The sequence below is a fragment of the Ailuropoda melanoleuca genome, chromosome 16, assembly GCF_002007445.2.
Source record: "Ailuropoda melanoleuca isolate Jingjing chromosome 16, ASM200744v2, whole genome shotgun sequence".
In the NCBI taxonomy this organism is placed as follows: domain Eukaryota; kingdom Metazoa; phylum Chordata; class Mammalia; order Carnivora; family Ursidae; genus Ailuropoda; species Ailuropoda melanoleuca.
This window is the reverse complement of record NC_048233.1, coordinates 7314132-7334365: the sequence shown is the minus strand read 5'-3', so window position 1 is coordinate 7334365 and position 20234 is coordinate 7314132. Positions and strand designations below refer to the sequence as shown.

At 51.9% G+C, this 20234-nt stretch overlaps 1 protein-coding gene across 3 annotated transcripts; it reads left to right on the top strand.

Moving 5' to 3' along the window:
• Nucleotides 1-12235, top strand: LPAR5 (lysophosphatidic acid receptor 5). 3 transcript variants are annotated; one of them, XM_034645083.1, is made up of 3 exons: nucleotides 2348-3228; nucleotides 4345-4503; nucleotides 8639-12235. In XM_034645083.1, exon 3 carries the CDS (start codon nucleotides 8847-8849, stop codon nucleotides 9951-9953), a length of 1107 nt encoding a protein of 368 aa, XP_034500974.1. In that variant the 5' UTR covers nucleotides 2348-3228; nucleotides 4345-4503; nucleotides 8639-8846; the 3' UTR covers nucleotides 9954-12235. The 3 variants fall into 3 exon arrangements, with proteins under 3 accessions (XP_034500973.1, XP_034500974.1, XP_034500972.1); XM_034645082.1 differs by lacking the exons at nucleotides 2348-3228; nucleotides 4345-4503 and adding an exon at nucleotides 1-305; XM_034645081.1 differs by lacking the exon at nucleotides 4345-4503.
• Nucleotides 12236-20234: the final 7999 nt, after the last annotated feature.

The following is a 20234-nucleotide window of genomic DNA, read 5'->3' as shown; positions in this document are numbered from 1 at the left end:
CCGAGCTTCTGGGAAGCTAGGGAGTGTATGAGCAATGGGTGGGGGGAGGCATTAGTAGGCAAGAGCTGGGGCTGGACTAAGTGCCATCCTCTGCTGGATTGCTTCGCTGACCACCTGCGAGGGCCACTGAGGGCACTGCTTCCTCTCTCTCCCTGCCCCGTGTGGGGTTGGGTGAGTGCAAGGAGCTGGGACACGCTGAGATCTGCCAGGAGAGTGTGTCCCCACCCACCTCAGGAGCAGGTCCTACCAGCCCAGCCCAGCCCAGCCCAGCTCAGAGCAGGCAGCGGAAGCCACAGGGAGCACAGGTATGGGGCTGTCACCGGTGGGGTTGAACTTGGCAGGGGGCACAAGGGGCAGTGTTCTTCCTTTAGAATGGGGTTCATGGGTGGGGATGGAGATGAGGGTGGGCCATGGGCCCTGGAGAACCTTTCTGAATAGAATAGAAAGCTAAAAGGGGCTGCCTCCAAAAGACAGACTTTTTTGGAGCTAGCCAGGGGAGGCGGCCACCACACTTGGCACAACCAAGAGTGCCCCTCTGAAGCCTGAGGCCCCCACACTGGAGCATCTTGGGGAGATATGTCTTCCCCTTCCCCCCAAAGGGACCCCCACTCTTAGGCTGAACCCTGGGCTTCCCACCGCCACTGAGGAGGGTTCTCTGGGGGTGGTGTCTAGCCTTTTTCCACTCTCCGATAAAACTTCACTCCCGGGCCCCCTCCCCGCTCCCCCCAGGCCAAACCCTCTGCTAGATGACAATGAACTAACCTGATTAAACTCCACTAATGGGTTTACTGGCACAGACGTGTTCTTGCGGTTATCCTTCCTAGCTAACCAAGGTGTATTTTAATGGGGTTTTGAGAAACACCGCTTGAACCCATTGCGTCCATCTTCTCTATGAGATTAGACAAGATGGTCTCTAATGTCTCTATAACTCTGAGAGAATGGGACTCATGAGTAGCATGAAGGGGATGGAATTTCAGATATTGAGCACAGGTGGGGGAAATATCTGAGGGGCAATGAGGCTTTATGATAACTTCAGATGATACTACTAAGGGCAGCTGCCTACCTATCACCTACATTTAGGGGAGCCCCCATGGCAAGAAGGGGAGCTCCCACCAGGTTGTATCTCCCGTTCCTTTTAGGGTGAGAAAGTTGTAGCCCCAGGGGGAGATTGGAGGCAAGGATTGAGGGAAAAAGAGGAACTTGCCCATACCTGTAAGCCTCACCTCCTGGCCACTCTGAGACACTAGAGCCCAGCTCCTCCTGTCTCTGCCTGATGTTGTGGGCCCTCCCCAGCCCGCTGCCCCCAGGATACACCCCAGCAACATAGACACCTTGCGCGTGGGGCCTACAGGGAAAGAGGCAGCAGAAAGGGGGAGGGCGAAGGCAGCGGCACACAAGAAGTACAGAGCAAGGTCGAAGAGGTCAAAAGGCTCGGCTTTCTCTGCGGGGGCAGGACCCGTCCAGGCCCCAAAGCCAGGGTAAGATGCATACAGAAGGAGGACTCAGGGCACAGGGCTGCGGCAGCGGGCTGATCCGGTTCTAGCAACTTCTCTGGATGGTGACTTTATTTCCTGTTTTTCCAGCTCTTGAAAGCAGGGTGGAGGGAGATGTGCGGGCAGTGAGGTGACATCCACACACAGGGGAAACCAATTCCTTAGCTGTCGGCCACCTTTGCTTTTGCTTTGGCCCAGAAAAGAAAATGGGAGAGATGAAGTCAGTATACCCAGGGAGGGAGAAGACATGTCCGAGGATGCTACTGGGTGATACAGGAAGAGACAGGCCGAGGTGGGGCCAGCTGGGGAGAGGCTGGAGCAGGAGTTCTGGCTGGAGAAGCAGAGCAGGCCTGGAACAGGAAAAGGGACCATGGAGATAGGGCACAGCAGCCCCAGGGGGACCTATGCCAGGGACTCCTCTCCTCGGGAAGACTGTGGCCCCCTGGGGAAGGAAGAGGCCGTCCACTCCCTGTGGTGACATGGTTTTATCTCCACAGACCCCTCAGATGCTCGGGGTTCATCTGTAGGACAGAGCTGTTCACAAGCCTTCAGACTTCGTTTGGCTTCTGCTGGAGGCCCCAGCCTCGTTTGGATCTGCTTGGGGAGTCAGAACATACACATATTAAGACATATAATTGAGGGGCGCCTGGGTGGCTCAGTCGGTTAAGTGTCTGCCTTTGGCTCAGGTCATGATCTCAGGGTCCTGGGACCGAGCCCCACATGGGGCTCCCTGTTCAGCAGGGAGCCTGCTTCTCCCTCCCCCTCGGCCCCTCCCCCAGCTCCTGCATGCATGAGCACACTTTCTCTCAAATAAATAAAATATTTTTAAAAAGAGAGAGAGATAACTTGGAACTAAACCTGTCTGTGTGTAAAGGGCGCATCGTCTCAATGCCGCCTGCGCACAGCCGCGGGAGACGGACTGAGCTCACAGGTGGTTAGAACGCACAGGGTTGGGACACGCTGGCTGGCTGGGACTCCCAGCTGTGGCCTCCCAAATCTAAAATGAGGTTTGGAGCTCTTCTAGAACAGATCTTCCAGGGCAAGGAGGATAAGATCTGAGATGCCTTGTTTTCAAACTTCTGGAGGATGTGAACTGCTAGAGAGAGGAGACGGAGGAAGGCATTTCGTGGGTGTGCAGGAGGGGCAGAGGAGGGGTGTGTGTGGGGAGTGTAGCGGACAGGAGGAAGCCGGACAGAGAAGAGTTATTTCTCTCCCCTCCCTGCCCCATCATCGTCCCGGATCACCTATTCCCTTCTCTTCGGCCCTCTCTGCATGGCTGGTCAGCCGCCGGAAGAGTGGCTAGCACAGGCAGGTTGTGTGGCGGAGAAGGAGGGATGACCATGACCTAGCCTCCTGCCCATCTTTACTCAATTCTCACTTCCTGCCTGGCAGAAAATAGCTCTGCCTCTCTGGCTTATCTCAGCAAAGAGCAGTGCCCAGCCCAGCTCAGAGGGCAATGGGACAGGTCCAAGAAGCCCTGAGGCCGTCAGGAACCTGGGCCTCGGATGTGCACACAGGAAGCTGAAAGAGACCGAGGCGGGGGCGGTGGGGGGAGGGGGGAAGGAAGGCGGCGTCCGTGCTGGGGTGTGTGAGGGGTGTGGAGAGCAGGGGTTGTGCACTGGGCTGTCCCTAGGGTGCTCCCCTGGCCCCTCAATGTCTTGGCGCTGGAATCCGTCCGTGCACCTCTGCGTGAGGACGTGCTCCTGAGGCTGCCTGACACGCTCTGTCTGTCTGGGTAAGAATACCGTCCCTAAGGCAAGGGCTGGTCTACTCTTCCTCCTCTGACCTAGTTGTCCGCGCCTTGGTGCCTGTACCTACTTGTGTGTTAGCGGGTGTGTATATATAGCGATTGTGTGTTACCAGGGATCTTGTGTGTGCGTCTCTTAGCGTACCTACACTTCTGTGTGTCTTTGCACATGCATATATGTGGAGTGCTGTGCTCGTTGCCACGTCTGTGTGCGTGGAGGTTATTAAGATTATGTGGGCCTCCCCGTCCCTCCTCCTCTCTGGTGACTCGAAGGCCCGGTGTTCGTTCTTTTCTGGGACAGCTGCTGTTTCTTTATTCCTCCATCTCCTCTACAACCTGACCTCTTTCTCAAGGCAGGATTGGGGCGAGATCCCGGGCCGCCCCTCCCCCCAGCTAGAGCCCTCTTTCCATTTCCTGTTTGCCTCCTTTTTGGCAGTTTTCCCCATCTTTGCCATCTGGCCTGGCACTGTGCCCATGCAGTTCCACTGACAGGAGCCGCAGGGAAGCAGGCAGATGGGGTGGGGACCAGGGCAGGGGCCTGGCAGCTCTCAACGCCCAGCTTGGGCCATTGTGTGCGTATCTGTCAGAAAGGGATGACTTCTTGACAAAAAAGACTTCTCCACTTGGGAATCCAGTAACGAAAGCATCGCCATCCGCTTTACCTAAAGGCTTCCTCACTTTACCTTTACGTAGAAGCTCACCTAATACATTTCGGTCTCTTTAACATTGTAACTTTGTTGACAGAAATACTTAGGATTCTTGGAAAATAATTATTCATTCACTCATTCATTGTCTCGTACATGCCTCCTAGTTGTAAGAAGCTGTTGATTCTCCAGGTAATGGTTCAGAATGATGAAGTGTGACTGTAGTTACAGTATAAACTGTTTTGGAAATTGTAATGCAAGCTGTTTCCAAACAGGCCTTTTAGGGGGCATGGTCTTTTACTAAATGAGTTATACATGTGGACAAGATAGGAGCAAGATAAGCAGCAGTTGGCAGACCCGATACAAGAGATAGTATAGCAAGATTACAGAATGTGTGAACATGCGGGGAGGGGACAGATTTCCTTCCAGGTGGTCAGTGAATGTCACATGGGCCTGCTAGGCACAGAGACTGAAGCTTGAGTGAGCTTGGGAATAAAGCAATGGACGATGGGGCCCCACCCACGACCTTACCATCTAGCCTGGGGTGACGGAAGCAAATGAACACACACAAAATGACCTGAGGAGTTCAAAGCAGCGAACTACTTAAGTGCTTAAGTAGGTAAGAGGACATCCTAAGGAGGGGCACTCCTGTGTGTGTGTGTGTGTGTGTGTGTGTGTGTGAAAGCGAGATGAGTCTGTGTTACCAGTGTTTGAAATTTCAGAAAAGGTGGGCTGTTAAAAAGTGTATATTTCAACTGGGCAAATAAAGAAGTAACACAGTTGATGCGTGGGCCCAGATTGCTTCCAGGCAGCTGTAAAGGACCAGGTGCCTGGGAAGCGTGCATCCTCCTATCCCACCATCCACTCGTGCTGCAAGCAGCCCCAGGGGCAGCTGGGAGCTGGGTTTGAATCCTGAGTTTGAATGCTGACTGAGCTCTGGAGCTTCTGTTTCCTTTCTTGTACAAATGAGGATATACACTTACCTCAAAGTGTTGTTGGAAGGATTAAAGACCACACGAAGAAAATACCCCGGGACGGGGTGGGTGGTCATTAATGATGGCTAGTATTTTTCACTCAACATTTATGGAGGTAGTGGCTGGGGAGGCAAAGATGACTCAGTCACAGTCCACAGCCCCTCCCTCTAGGAGCTCACAGTCTAACGGGAGGGGCCGACTAAGGACAGCTAATTACAATACAGGTGGGACACCTATGGTGAACCGTGCACAGAGTGGAATGACATCTGCCTTGTGGAGAGGGAGGGAGGCAGGTGAGGCTTCACAGAGTCCTAGAAATGATTGACTTTCCAGTTGGAGAACGGGAGGCAGGGCATTCTAAGCAGAAGAGCCCGCCCCGCACGTGCAAGAGCAGAGTCCTGAAAACATCAAGGTCTGTGCAGAAGTATTATTAGTGTGGAGTGATTGGAGCAAAGAAGCATGGGAGGTGGGGCATGTGTCAGGGAAAGAGTCTGGTTCTATTTGCTTTTCAGCGTCTTTCAGCCCCCATTTAGTATGATTTTCGTTGTTGAAATTGGTATTTTGCAGAGGAAATGTTTATTTCCTTTAACTGTTCTAAACCTCTTACAAGTCTTAAACTGCTGGTGGTCATGGTTGGAGGGAGAATAAATGAACAACAAAAGAAACCCACAAGAAAACTTTACTTAGAGTCAGGTTTACAGCTTGGTAAGAATTTAAGCAGTTCTGGGGTACCTGGCAGGCTGTTGTTGAGGCGTGCAACTCTTGATCTCAGGATTATGAGTTCAAGCTCCACGTTGGGTGTAGAGATTACTTAAAAATAAATCTTAAGGGGCACCTGGGTGGCTCCATCGGTTAAGCGTCTGGCTCGTGATTTTGTCTCAGGTCATGATATCGTGGGTCCTGGGACTGAGCCCTGCGATGAGCCTCACTTTGGGCTCTGCACTCAGTGGGAGTCTGCTTGGGATTCTCTCCCTGTGCCCCGCTCCCGACTTGTGCTCACACACTCGTGCTCGTTCTCTCTCTCTCAAATAATCTTTTTTTTTTTAAGATTTTATTTATTTATTTGACAGAGACAGACAGCCAGCGCGCGAGAGAGGGAACACAAGCAGGGGGAGTGGGAGAGGAAGAAGCAGGCTCCCATCGGAGGAGCCCGATGAGAGGCTTGATCCCAGAACGCTGGGATCACACCCTGAGCCCAAGGCAGACGCTTAACGCCTGAGCCACCCAGGCACCCCTCAAATAAATAAATCTTTTAAAAAAAATAAAAATCTTTTAAAAATTCCTTTCAAGAGGAATAAATCCAGTATCTTGGGATAAATGCTCAGGGTCTCTGGACAACTTTGCTCCCTGAGATGGCATGTGGACCCCACATTCATAGCGCTATTCACAACAGCCAAAAGGTGGAAAAACCCAAGTAACTATTGACAGATGAATAGATAAACAAAAAATATATATAAATATAGTATCCAGCTATAAAAAATATTGCAATTCTGATATATACTAGAACATGGATGGACCTCGACAACTTTATGTTAGGTGAAAGAAGCCAGACACAGAAGGACAGATACTAGATGATTCCACTCAAATGATGTGTCTGGAATAGGCAAATTCAACTTGCACAACTTAACACCAAAAAAATACAAATAATCTAATTTTAAAAATGGGCGGAGAAACTGAATAGGCATTTCTCCAAAGAAGACATACAGAGAGCCAGCAGACACGTGCTCAGCGTCACTCATCATCAGGGAGCTGCAAATCAAAACCAAGATGAGAGGGGTGCCTGGGTGGCTCAGGCTGTTAAGCGTCTGCTCTTGATTTCAGCTCAGGTCATGATCTTAGGGTCCTGGGATGGAGCCCCGCGCTGGGATCCACGCTGGGCAAGGAGCCTGCTTAAGATTCTCTCTCTCCCTCTCTCTTTGCCCCTCCCCCTCTAAAAAAGAAAAAAAGACAAAAAGTAACAAGTACTGGTGAGAATACGGAGAAAAGGGACCCCTGGTGCACTGCTGGTGGGAATGTAAATTGGTGCAGCCACTGTGGAAAACAGTATGGAGGTTCCTCAAGTAATTAAAAATAAAATTACCATATAATCCAGTAATTGCACTACTGGTATTTACCCAAAGAAAATGAAAACACTAATTCAAATAGAATAGCCAAATTCCTAGAGACAGAAAGTAGAATAGACGTTACCAGGAGCTGGAGGGAGTGTGGGGAGGGAATGAGCAGTTAGTGTCAAGCGGGTATAGCGTTGTTTGGGATGATGAAAAATTCTGGAAATAGCAGTGATGGTCACACAACATTGTGAGTGTACTTATGTACTTAATGTCACTGAAGTGTATACTTAAAGATGGTTAAGGGGCGCGTGGGTGGCTCAGCCGTTAAGCGTCTGCCTTTGGCTCAGGGTGTGATCCCAGGTCCTGGAATTGAGCCCCAAATCGGGCTCCCTGCTCTGCTGGAAGCCTGCTTCTTCCTCTCCCACTCCCCCTGCTTGTGTTCCCTCTCTCACTGGCTGTCTCTCTCTCTCTGACAAATAAATAAATAAAATCTTAAAAAAAATAAAGATGGTTAAAATGGTAAATTTTAGGTTGTGTATATTTTACCCGCCCCTTCCAAAAGATGGAATTTGGGGGTTAAGATGGAGGAGTAGCTTCTGTGGCATTAGGGCATTAAGGAGGGTGGGATTCTGAGACCATGTCCTGTCCTCTGGCTCCGCCATCTCCTGGCCATATCCTTTGTCCGCCAGCTTTTGCCTGAGCCCTGTGGCTGCTCTCTCCAGTGGCCTCGGCAGTGCCCTTGGTACCTCTTTGCCTCACTGGCACACTCTCTGGACTTTGGGTCCCCTCCGAGCCCTCACTAAAAAAACCTTCTCCCTCCATCACAGAACCGTAGCTGTGAAGATCTCTAGTCAGATCCTCCAGGGAAGCACCTGGAAAAGTTCAACCCACAGCACCTTCCCCTGCCTGGCAGGACTGTGCTGGTGTGTGATCAGCCCATGAGAGCCCATTATGTTATTATCCCCATTTTACAGATGAAGAAACTGAGAGAGTGTTCAAACAATCAAGCCAAACCTGGGTTGTTCTGACCACAAACCCAGCCCACACAGGTGCAACCGTGGATGTAATGAATGAGGCTCGGATTTTGTACTGTACTGGGGAATTTGAACTTTATTATTTAGATAATGGGGAGCCAGCAGAGCTGGGGAGTTCCAGGGGAGGTGCTCCATCATATTTCTCACCATCTGACATGATACCCATTTACTTGCACATTGTTATCTGTCTCCCTTCCGTGGATGTAAAGTAGATGGTGGCAAGGCCTTCCTTCGTTTTGTTCAGGGCTGTGAACATGCCTGGAACCTTCTAAATCTCAGTAAACATCTGTAGAAGAAAGGAAGAAAGGGAGAGATATTATTTATTAGCAGAACCTGTGCACCTGACATGTACCCTGTTTAATCTAACAACCTCGTGAAGTGGGAAACATCCCCCCCACCTTTTCCCCAGGTAAGGAAAATGAGTTTCACAGAGATTAAGCCACTTTTCTGAGGACAAAGTGGCAAGTTGGCAGAACCAGGACTTACACCCAGGCAGTCTGACTCCAGAGCGTGAGCCTTTAACACTGCGCTATATAGCCTTACTGCAGAAATCTATTCTGGCCGGATAGAAAGTGGGGGAAAGATCTGAGGTTGAGGAAAGACTCAAGAGGGCCAGCCAGGTTAGCGACATAAACATTTGTGACTTCTACCCTATCCCTGCATCATCCTGACTTTGGCTTGCCTTCCTATTCCAGGTCTCCACTGCTGCTGAAGCGGTGCCCCAAAGCGTCCAACCCCTGACAGCCATCTGCCCTGCAGCCACAGCCCCCATTCCCATGCCCGGCCTGCACTGCGACGGTCTCTGCGCAGCCTCCAGGCCTCAGCCCGGAGAGGAACACGATGTCAGGGCCCTAGCGTGCCCGATGATGCCCCCAGCCTAGCTCCTCCTCACACTGTGGTACGATGGTGAACAACTCTGCCAGCAACTCCAGCTTTCCTCCCCCGTGCCCTGACTACCGGGACACCCACCGCCTGCACATGGTGGCCTACAGCCTGGTGCTGGCCGCAGGGCTCCCCCTCAACGCGCTGGCCCTCTGGGTCTTCCTGCGCGCGCTGCGCGTGCACTCCGTGGTGAGCGTGTACATGTGCAACCTGGCGGCCAGCGACCTGCTCTTCACCCTCTCGCTGCCCGTGCGCATCTCCTACTACGCCCTGCACTACTGGCCCTTCTCTGACCTCCTGTGCCAGACGGCGGGCGCCATCTTCCAGACCAACATGTACGGCAGCTGCATCTTCCTGACCCTCATCAACGTGGATCGCTACGCGGCCATCGTGCACCCGCTGCGGCTGCGCCACCTGCGGCGGCCCCGCGTGGCGCGGCTGCTGTGCCTGGGCGTGTGGGCGCTCATCGTGGTGTTCGCCGTGCCCACCGTCATGGTGCACCGGCCCTCGCCCTGCAGCTACGCCGGCGGCCAGGTGCGCCTGTGCTTCGAGAGCTTCGGCGACAGGCTGTGGCAGGGCAGGCTGCTGCCGCTCGTGCTGCTGGCCGAGGCGCTGGGCTTCCTGCTGCCTCTGGCGGCCATGCTCTACTCGTCGGGCCGGGTCTTCTGGACCCTGGCGCGGCCCGACGCCACGCAGAGCCAGCGGCGGCGGAAGACCGTGCGCCTCCTGCTGGCCAACCTCGTCATCTTCCTGCTGTGCTTCGTGCCGTACAACGCCACGCTGGCGGTCTACGGGCTGCTGCGGGGCAACCTGGTGGCGGCCCGCGGCGAGGCCTGCGACAGGGTGCGCCAGGTGCTCATGGTGATGGTGCTGTTGGCCGGCGCCAACTGCGTTCTGGACCCGTTGGTGTACTACTTCAGTGCCGAGGGTTTCCGCAACACCCTGCGCGGCCTGGGCACCCCGCACCGCGGCAGGACCTTGGCCACCAACGGGGGTCAGGGGGCGCTTGCCGAGCAGTCCACCGAGACCACCCTCATCACCAGTACGGCTCCTGCCAGCCAGGGGCTGCTCAGGCCTTCCAACCTCGGGACGCCCTTGACCCAGCACCCGGAGGACTCGGCCCTCTGAAAGCACATCACCGGTCACCCCCACCTCCCAGGCCCCCGTGCCGCACACACGCACACACTCGCAGGGTGTGTACATGAGGGAGGTGGGTTGGTCACTTGGACTTCTGGGTGGCAACTCCTGCCCATAAATGCACAAGAGAACAAAGTGTGGGGAGCCAGGGGCACAGGGAAGGAAGAGTGCTGGTGCAAATGCCTTCTTTACTTGGGTGGTGATGGTGAGCATGGGCCAGATCGCTTCCCCAGTCCCGAGGGAGTGATGCTGTGAGCTTCCCCAAGGCAGAGGCAGACGCCCGGATGGCATGCCCTTGGTGTGGGCATGAAACACTACGAGGAACTGGTAGATGGAGCAGAAAATGAGTGTCCTGGATTTGGACCAACCACAGCAGTCTTAGTGCCTCAGATGCCACCCACTCTCATTTCCACCTGGCCTTGCCCTGCCCAGCACGGAGGCATGATATAAGAGTTTACTGGATACAGGCAGACTCGATTTCATTCTTGGTTAGTGACTTGTAACAATTTAGTCCTGACACCCAGCATGGGGTGGTTGGGGGCAGGACAGAACTGGAAGTTAGAGGGTGTTTTCCCCCTGGATTCTGGTCCCTGCAGCCCTTTCTAGGTGTCCTTTCTCCTTCCACCCCACCCCACTTTCAAGACCTCCTCCATTCTAGGTCCTAAATTCTCTCTCTCTGCCTCTGGCGCTTCATCTAGAATTAAGGAGAAAATTCTTGGTACTAAAGTAGCAGTTCTCAAACTTTGTTCTCAGACCCTTTTACAACTCTTAAAACTTGAGGATTCCAAAGAGGTTTTGCTTATACTTCTTTTGATACCTAACCATATTAGAAATTAAAACTCATAAGTTCTAACAACAGAAACACACAAGCATACATTCCATTAGCTGCGAGAGCAATAATGTCATCACACTTCATGAAGCCTCTGGAAAACTCCACTGTACATCTGTGAGCGAGGAGATTGCAAAGGACAAACAACATGGTGGGAGTAGTAGTATTCCGAAAATAACTTTGACCTTGTGGACATGCTCGGAGAGTCAGTATTAGAATTCATGTGTAACTTCTTCCCAGGGCATATGTATACATTGTTTTTTTTATTACTGAGGGGCGGGGACAGGGCAATACTCCACAAATCAACTGTTAATTGTAGTCCCAAAGGCTTGATGGTTTGCAGGGGTAGGTAGGAGCTGCACACCCAGTGCAACATTACCTTGGGCTTCCTGGTGCGGGTGCGGCAGCTCTGAGGTGGGGGTGAACTAATCACACAAACCCTCAGAGGAGGGGTGGGGCTTCTCTTTCCCAGGGAAGGGAAAGGGAACTGTTGCCACAGTCGGGAAAGAAGTTTCCAGGGAAATAAGAGTGCAATGGGAGGACAGGAATAGGCTGTCTGTTCTTAGTAAGCTGGAGGCAAGGAAATGCAAGACTGGTTAATGGACCACCTCCTGTTTCCTTCTTCCCTCTTCACGGGAGTAGGGCTGGGAGGGGTTGCAGAGTTGGCATCTTGAGACTCTGCATAAGTGAGGAAGTTGCTGCCATGCGTGTGTCCTGTATGCATTTCTGTCTCTAGGTCTCTCAATGATATGTGTGTGTGCGAGAGAGAGAGAGAGAGAGAGAGAGAGAGAGAGAGAGAGAGAGAGAGTGTGTGTCAGGGTTTTCCTGTGTGTGTCTCTGGGTTTTTAGCCTGGAGTAAGCCTTTTGTGTGTCTTCAAGGGATTGCTCCAGATGGTGATTTACAGGGGTAAAATGACCCCTGGTGGCCAAAGCCGAGAACTGACCCAGATTCCTCGGTGATAGCTTTCAAGTAGAGCCTTCCACCATCTGGTGGGAAGATAGAGCCCTTGGCCAGGCCCTCCTGTAGCTCTGAGAGGCCTGATGGCTAGCACCTGCTCCATTTTGCTTCATCCTTAGGGTTCAAGACCCATGTCCCGGGAGCATAAAACGTGGTGGTAGTCCAAAGTCTCAGAACTTTGCCCTATCCAAATTGAACTGAACACTGTTTTAAAAAATTACTTGTGTGTTTTTATATTCTGGTATGTGAATGAATTCCAAAGTAATAAAAACTCACATAGCAAGTACCTTCTAACATACTATATAATTATTTATTTTTATAATTTTTATAGTTTTTTGTCTGTTTCTCTGCCCCTTCCTCCCAGGAAGAATATAAGGTCCCTGGGGGCAGGGATTTTTGTTTGCTTGGTTCTCTGATGTATCTCTGGCATCTAGAACAGCTCCTGGCACAGAAGAAGTGCTCAATAAATATTTGTTGAATGATGAACTGTTGCATTTTGGTGTGGAGTAGTTTACTGTCTCGTGGGGGACGACAGAACAAGTCAACAATTACCATTCAAGACAGATGCAAGAATTCAGAGTAAGGTGTAGGTAGTTAATTTTGAGGGCAGCGGGAAGCCCCTAAAGGTTCTTGAGTCAGGTTTTGCTCACTCTGACATACAGTGTGGGGTAAATGGAAGGGAAGTGAGGAGGGAAGCCTAAGGGGGAATGGAAGACTGGTCAGGCTGCTGCTAAAATTGTCAAGGAGAGGTGTGACCATGGCCTGTGGAGGTGAATGGAAATGGGTCACCTCCAGTGTGAAATCTCTGGGGGTTAAGCTCTGGTGGACTGTTTCCCTGCATTCAGTACATCCAGAGTGTCTATCATGAGAATAGAGAGGCAGGAATAGATGCCGGAGATGTAGCAGGCAGAGGGGGAATGAACAGAAGAACCTGACAAGTAACAGGCTGGGGAAGTTTGAGAACTCCTGTAGCTAGCCACTGCCATTTTCACAGGATTTTCCAATTACTGAGGCCACAGTAGGACAGATGTGAGATGTGGGGGGATCCAGAGCCCTCACCCCGCATCCCAGAGTACCCCACTTGTGGTTTAGGAAAATCCAAATGAGGAAAATGAGAATATCCTAAATGGAGGGAGAAGAGCGTTAACAAGTTTTGGAAATACTCCCTATGCCAGGATCTCCATGTAGTGCTTATCACTATTGATTATATTGTTTAGTGATTGATTATTATAATAAGTCTCTGAGTTAGGGACGATTATTCTCCCTATTATTATCCCATTTTACAAATGAAGCACCCTAGAGAAGCTGCAGTCTGAAGGTCACACAATCAGGAAGAGGCACGGTATCTATTTCGCTCCCAAACTGTACTCATTGCAGTACATTCCTCCATATCTCCCCTTCCTGGGGCTTCCCACCTTCTCACCCCTGCTCTGTCCCATCCACCTTCCCTGGTTTCCTTTCTCCTCCTCACCCAGGCCACCTCCCCCGACTCCTTCTCTCACCCTCTCTGCTCTGCTACTTCCTCCATACTCCTAACCCACTTACCCCCCGGCACACCTGCCCCTTCCCCCTCCACTGGCCCCAGGTTCCTGCACAGAGCACCATGCGGCTGCGTCAGTGCAGAGAACTGGGCTCACTCACAGTTCCAGTTGTGTCGAGCCCAAAACACACCCCATCGAGGCCTTAGAAGGGAGTAGCTAGGTGGTGGCATACCCAGGAAGAATGGCTCAGCCTTTGTGCAGTTGGCCATGACTCCCCTCCCTTAGCCGGGAGGTACCCAGTATCTCCAAGGCAGCCCTCCTGCTTGTCCACCAACTAAGCTAAAGAGGAGATCTCCCCCTGGTTCTCCTCAAAGTCAACCTCCTTTGCAGCCATTGTCCCTCCACATGATGGGAGTAGCCGGGGGAAGAGTAACAATCGTTGGTCTTGAAATAAAACCAATTCTGGAGAACCAGGGCCAAAGTAAGGGGTCCTAAAGGGGCAGGGATGCTTCTCTCTTAGCCCTGAACCATCTTGAGGGAAATCCCCACAGGTTGCCCCCTGGGGTCCCATGGAGGAAATGGGGAGGGGGAGGTTAATCTCACACCACAGGCCTGCCTTCTTCATTCTTTCAGGAGACCCTGGAGACAGAGGGAGGCTGGGTAGCTCTCACCATGCTATATCCTTTCCAGAGGAGATAGCCCTGAAAAGTGACGTTTCTCACATGGGCCTTGGGGAACCCCAAAGTCTCTCAGAACCAACCTGGGCGGGTACTAATTTCAGCTCTGTCACTTCTTGGCAATGTGACTTTAGCAAGTTACTTCAACTCTCTGAACCTCTGTTTTCTCCTCTGTGAAATGGGGATCATAGTATCTACTTGTTGGGTTGCTGTGAGGTCAATGAGCTCGCCTTGGAAAGGCACCTGAGAGAAATCCCAAAAGGGGGAGCTCTCTTTTCAACAAGAGTGTGGGGAAGGAGACGCTACTGGTAAAGTCTGTTTGTGATGCCCAAGGGGAGTGTTTGTGGAAGACAGCAAGGGCTTCAAGGTGAATCCTCACCCAGACAGCTCTGCCAGCAATCAGAACCAGGGCCAGGGGATGGGTGAGCAAGGCAGGCTGGGCAAGTTTCCACGGTGCTAGGTCAAGTCGACAGTTTTCAGGGGCAGTGACTGGCCTGTTGCCCTCTGGGGGCACTCTCTCCCCACTAGGCCTAATGTCCATCCCACAGACAGAGGAGTGGGTAGAAAAGTGCCTGAAAGGGAGAGGAGAGGGGGCATGGGATGAAGAACCAAGCAAAGGAGAAAGGGCAAGAGAGGAGGCTGGAGGGGAAGTAAGGGCCCGGGCAGGCACAGGGTGGGGCCGGGAGAGGGGCGTAGGGCAGGAGGGCGGGAGAGAGCCTGGGAGGGAAAGCGCCGTGGAGGGAGGAGGGAGGGACAGGGAGGGAGACCAGCGGCGCTGACACAGCCTCGATGTGTGGAACGGGCTGGGGTTTGGCCCACAGGTCAGGCGTCTGGCAGTATTATGGGATGGAGAGGCCTTAGGAGACAGGGAGAGTATTATGGGCTGGAACAGCCTTAGGAGACTGGGGAATATTATGGGCTGGTGAGGCCCGGATCCAACTGGAGGCGGGAGGAAGGGGTGCGGGGCGGGAAGGTTTTTTTTTTTTTTTTTTTTTTTTTGGGGGAGCATATTATGGGATAGCTCTTTGTACCTACTGCGGGGACTGCTTCTCCAGAAGATATTATGGGATGTCGTGTGTGGGAGGGGGAGTGGGGCTGGGGGGATTATTATGGGATGGTGGTGCAGAATGGGGAGGGCCTGAGGAGCTCTTCTCCAACCCCCCCACCCCTTACTCTCTCGCCATCCTCTGTAAGGTCTGCCTTCTCTCTCAGACGGCCCAAGGGGAACACCTGAAATCCACACACACCCCCCCCACGCACACACTTTGAGCACCTCAACCCATCCTAGGCATCTCTCCTAACTAGCAGACACCTCCAGGTTGCTCAAGGGGAAAGGCAGCCCCTGGGGAATGGGGAGAAAGCCCTAAAACAGGGTTGTAGTGGCCAGTGGACCATACCTCCCACCTGCACTGCGTCCCCTTGGCTCCCAATCCCCTTGGCCCACTCTCCTCCCCCTTCTCCCTCCACAAAGTGGGGGCCCTTGATCCTCTTCCCCTCCCCCCTCCCCTCCATTTCCTCTCCAGCTCCCTCCACAGCCGTAACCAGTAAAACAGGCGGCCAGCTATTATGGGATGGCTGCTCCCGGCAGCTCTGCAGGGAGGGGGCGGTCACCGCGGAATGTCTCTTGTGGGTGGCTATTATGGGATGGCCGCCTCTCTTTTTTTGGGGGGGGGTGGGGGCTAGCAAGGAGGATTATTATGGGATGTGCCCTGCACAGCTGGGTGGGGCTGTCCTGGGTAGGTGAAGCTCTGGGGAGGTTGGGGGGGCGGGTGGTGAGGAAGGAAAGGAAGGAAGAGGGAGGGAAAGGAGCTGGGGAGGGTGGGGTGAGCCCTGGAGCCAGACCTGAGGCCTGGCAAGAGTAACTGGCTGGAGAGGTTCTTCCGTGACAGTTGTTTGAAGGGGCCCCTGGGGCAGGCTAGAGCTGGTCAAATCTGAACCCTGGACACTTGGGTCCTTTTGCAGCTTGTCACCTGCAGGGTTGCTGAGTCCAGGGCCTGGGTTCTGGCTGTGTGGCACACCAAAGGAAGTAGTGCTCCCGGGTGACCACAGTACCCAATACTCTCCTCCCCCTTTGCCTTCTTGGATTTGAGCCTTGGGACCACAGCTCAGGTAGGTGGTTGGCCAGGGGGACTTTGCAACCTTGCAGTCACACCCAGGGAACAGAGGCTTGGTTGGCTCCTGAAGGACAAATGCCTGGCCTGTCACCCCCCCCCCCAAACCCTGCACGACCTGCATCCTGTCTTTCCATCACAATGCACTGTCACTGTGGCTTTTCTTCCCTATGTTGTCTTTCCAAAGTCTTTCTTCTGACAAGGCAGGAGAACACTGGTCCCTTAGACCTCTTATATGCAGAGTTTCTGGAGCTCACAGAGGATAGAGATGTAGAGAGAGCATGTGCTGAAAACTCCATGGACAACTCACTCTGGGTGTTATTCTAGGTTCTTCTGTACCATGGGATGGAAACAGAACTCTAAGGTAACCGGCTAGAGAGACTGTCCCCCTGGGTGCATTAATCAGGAGATTATCCCACCCTTAGTCTCTGTGGGCCAATCATGCTAGTGGTTTATTTGCAATTTATCTGGAAGGGTAGCATGGGGCCAGAGTAGGGAGTGGGGGAGCAAAGAAGCATAAGGACCACAAAAGCAATACATAAACACACACATCCTAGCCCTCCCTGGAACTCAAAAAGAGAGGAAGGGATTCTAATATTCTCCTTGCGGTGGGAGCAGGGAGAGATGGGGAGTAAGAAGAGGAAGCGGATAAGTGGGTAGAACTTGCAGGGCTAGGGGCAGAGGGCTGTGGGGGACAAAAGTGATCCGTGTTTATAGTCACAGGCACAAAGCTGTGACTACCTAGTTATAAAACTCTCTTCCTGGGGCGCCTGGGTGGCACAGCGGTTGGGCGTCTGCCTTCGGCTCAGGGCGTGATCCCAGTGTTATGGGATCGAGCCCCACATCAGGCTCCTCCGCTAGGAGCCTGTTTCTTCTTCTCCCACTCCCCCCTGCTTGTGTTCCCTCTCTCGCTGGCTATCTCTATCTCTGTCGAATAAATAAATAAAATCTTTAAAAAAAAAAAACTCTCTTCCTGGTTTATAGTACGAATCACTGTAGTAATGGGGCATATATATATATATATATATATATATATAAAGAAAAGGCTATGGGACAGATGGAGATATTACAGAAGGGAATTTGAGGCCCAGAGGCAGGCTGGATTCCCTGGAGAAAAGAGGAGCGAGGAGGGCACAATAGGTATCTAGCAGCTTTACATGCCAAGGAGAATCTTGTTGAAAGAAGGTATACCCACATTATGGTATCTTAAAAGAGCTGCCTCCTCTCCCCTAAGTGAGGAGTACAAGGTCCATCCTTAGTACTCAGAACAGTCATGGGGGAGGGCTTACACAAATGAATGGGGCCTAATCTTGATGTCATGAGAATTGAATGAGGAAGACTATGGCAGCCTTGCAGAATGGGGGAAACAGTATGTACGCCACAGGGGTGTGGCAAAAGGGTGGTCCAGGGAGTTAAGTCAGGTAGGAGTTCGTGAAAAGACGCATCAGCATCACTGGTGTTCTGCCTGGAAAGAAAGGGATGGTAACTTCTTGAAACAAGCTCTTACCTCTCTTGAATTTATTTCTCCTGGCCCCATCTCCTGCCCTGGGTTCCCAGTGGAGGGCAGAGTCCTCTGGCCGAGCCCTCTTTCTAGGAAAGTGATATTAGAAGAACAGTGCAGAGATGCTGTGAGGGTCATCCTACTCACTTCTGATCAGGAAGGAGGAGGACGTGCCAGTTTCTCTCCAGCCTGTCCCACAGCCATGGCCTTGGATTTGTATGAAAAAGGCACATGAGAGCAAAGAAAGACATTATCTCTGCCTTGGGGGTTGGAGGCAGCGAGGCAGTGGTGCTGGGACATTGGCTTTCACTTGGATCCTGGTTCTCCGGGGATCAGGAAGAGGGAAAAGTGACAGGTTTATGGGATCAGGCTCTCTGAGGGCTAACAGGTCTTAAGATTGGGCTCTTAGACTTTCTAGGACTGGGTCCCAAAGGTACCTGCAAGATAGGCCCAGTCTGGGAAGGGGAGGGAATACGTTTGAAGGCTATCTTGTAGCATAATTGAATGAAGGAGGACTAGTACCTGGGATGAGGGAAGATGGTGAATATTATACATCAAAGGGTTTTTTTGGATGGAGAATGGGACCCCAACAAGATGCGAATGGGGGCATTTGGAAGTATGAGACTTCAGGATATAAACAAGGAAGTGGTTAAAAAATACAGGACGTTGAGGGTAAGCAGAATTTGGTGTTCAAGAATGAGGATAACAATTCTGGCATGTTAAGAGTCTCTCAAGAAGGAGGCACATGATGATATTATAGGATTTCAATACTAGAAACACTGGATAGATGGACATTGCTTTCCAATCAAAATCCCTTAGTGCGGTAGGGAACAGATAGGAGATATCTTGACCACCCATCTATATTGTAATTCCTTTTGGAATACCTTCTAGCCTCTAGAAGGACTGTCAAGAACCTCTACTGGGATCTGATCTCTCCTGAGACCAGTTGGGATTTGTTTTATTCTCTGTAACAGGAAATTGGGAAATAGCAGTCATCAGTGTTCCCTTGACACCAGACATTCTATCTTGTCTCATAGTTTGATGGGTTTTTTATGCTTCTAGAAGGGAGGCACCTGTGGTCCTTGCATTCCCTGTGGTGCCCAGCTTGGTGCCTTACCAGGTACTCTGGCAACATCTGTTGAATGAACAGTGGTAGCAGTGAGGAGGGGGAGAGCGGGTCTTGGTTCTTGGCATACATATAGCAGGATCCTCACTTCACATCATGGTGGGATGTCCATCCATGGGAGTGGCCCAGGTGTGTTGGACCACCTGACCTGGGGAGGCAGGGTGATGTGGGAGAAGGACTGCTGAAATGTTGAGAAATAGTCTAAAGACTCCTTTCTAAAGATAGGTGTTTATAATTATTATGGGATGCTGTGGCTGAATTAAACTTTATGTAAATGGCTCATCTGGCCAGCATGGTATTTGGTTGGCCTTACTCAAAACTGAAGAGTTAGAGGTAAGCATCTGGAGAATAACTGGATTTTGGTGGGATTGGGTGGGGCCCTAGGTTGACTCTCAGTTCCTGAGTGTCTGGAAATGATGGGATGAGGGAAGGTAGGGCTTGTCCTAGACATCGGAGGCTTTATGCCAGGATACTGCTTTGGCCCAGAAAGGGATAAAGGTGTGTACAAGTCGGGGCGGGCACAGGGCAGTGTGGGTAGCCTGCTTCACCCTCGTGGCTCTGGGTGTTAGAATAGACTGACAGCCTGTGGAGGTGGGGAGGTTTGAATATGAATATTATGGGATGCCTGGCTGGAAAGGTATGGGGTGGTGGCTGGAGATGAAACATTATGGGATGTGACACTGGGTTGTGTTGGGAGTATTTTACTATGTCTGGTGGACCACCGGCTCCTTGACATTATTATGGGATATCAGGGTGTGGGTGGGGGAGTAAAATTATGGGATATCTTTCCAGCGTTAGAGGAAAGGAGATTAGATGTCCATCTGTAGGGTGACAGTAGGGCTGCCGATCATTACGGGATATCTCTTTGACAGAGAAGAAGTGGTTATTAACGGGCTGTGGAGTTAGAATGAATGTATGAAGGCTAAGGGTGGTGTTGAGGATCTAGACCCCAGCCTGCAGAGGCTGAGGGCAGCTCAGGCTAGGGGGTTGGTTATTATGGGATGTCAGTATAGAAAGTGGGAAACTGATTATTACGGGATGTGTGTGGGAGGAGGCCGAAGTGTCCGTTGTTGTAACGTTGTGGGGGGGAAGTTTCTGACTATTATGGGATATCAAACTAGGGGTGGATGAAGAGTGGTTATTATGGGATGTCTGTGGGGGATGGGGATGAGTATTACGGGCTGTGAGGCTGAAGTGCTGGGAGGGGTGCTTATTATGGGATGGCCATGGGGAAGGAGAGGTGACAAATTATTATGGGATGTTAGCATTAGGGCCAAGAGTGAAGAAGTTGGCAAAGGATGGCTATTATGGGATGTCTGAGGTGGGGAAAGGGTTAGTTGCAAAAGGTCTGCAATATCATGAGATGTCAACAGCCTTGGCATATAGGTGTATGGAGTGTGTGTGTGTGTGGGGGGGTGGTGGTGGTGGGGTGTCCGTGTGTATTATGGGATGGCCAGGAGGTGGGTGGTTGCCCGGGTGACACGCGCGCGCGCGCTCGAAGGGGGCGTGGCCAATGGTTGCCTGAGCGACGAGGGGGCGGGGGTTGCCCGGGAGACCTAAGGAGGAGGGTGGCGGTAGTGGAGGGGGTT

Bases quoted from the DNA above. Each gene is read 5' to 3' on its own strand.
- LPAR5 (XM_034645082.1), top strand. From the start codon at position 8,847: ATGGTGAACAACTCTGCCAGCAACTCCAGCTTTCCTCCCCCGTGCCCT.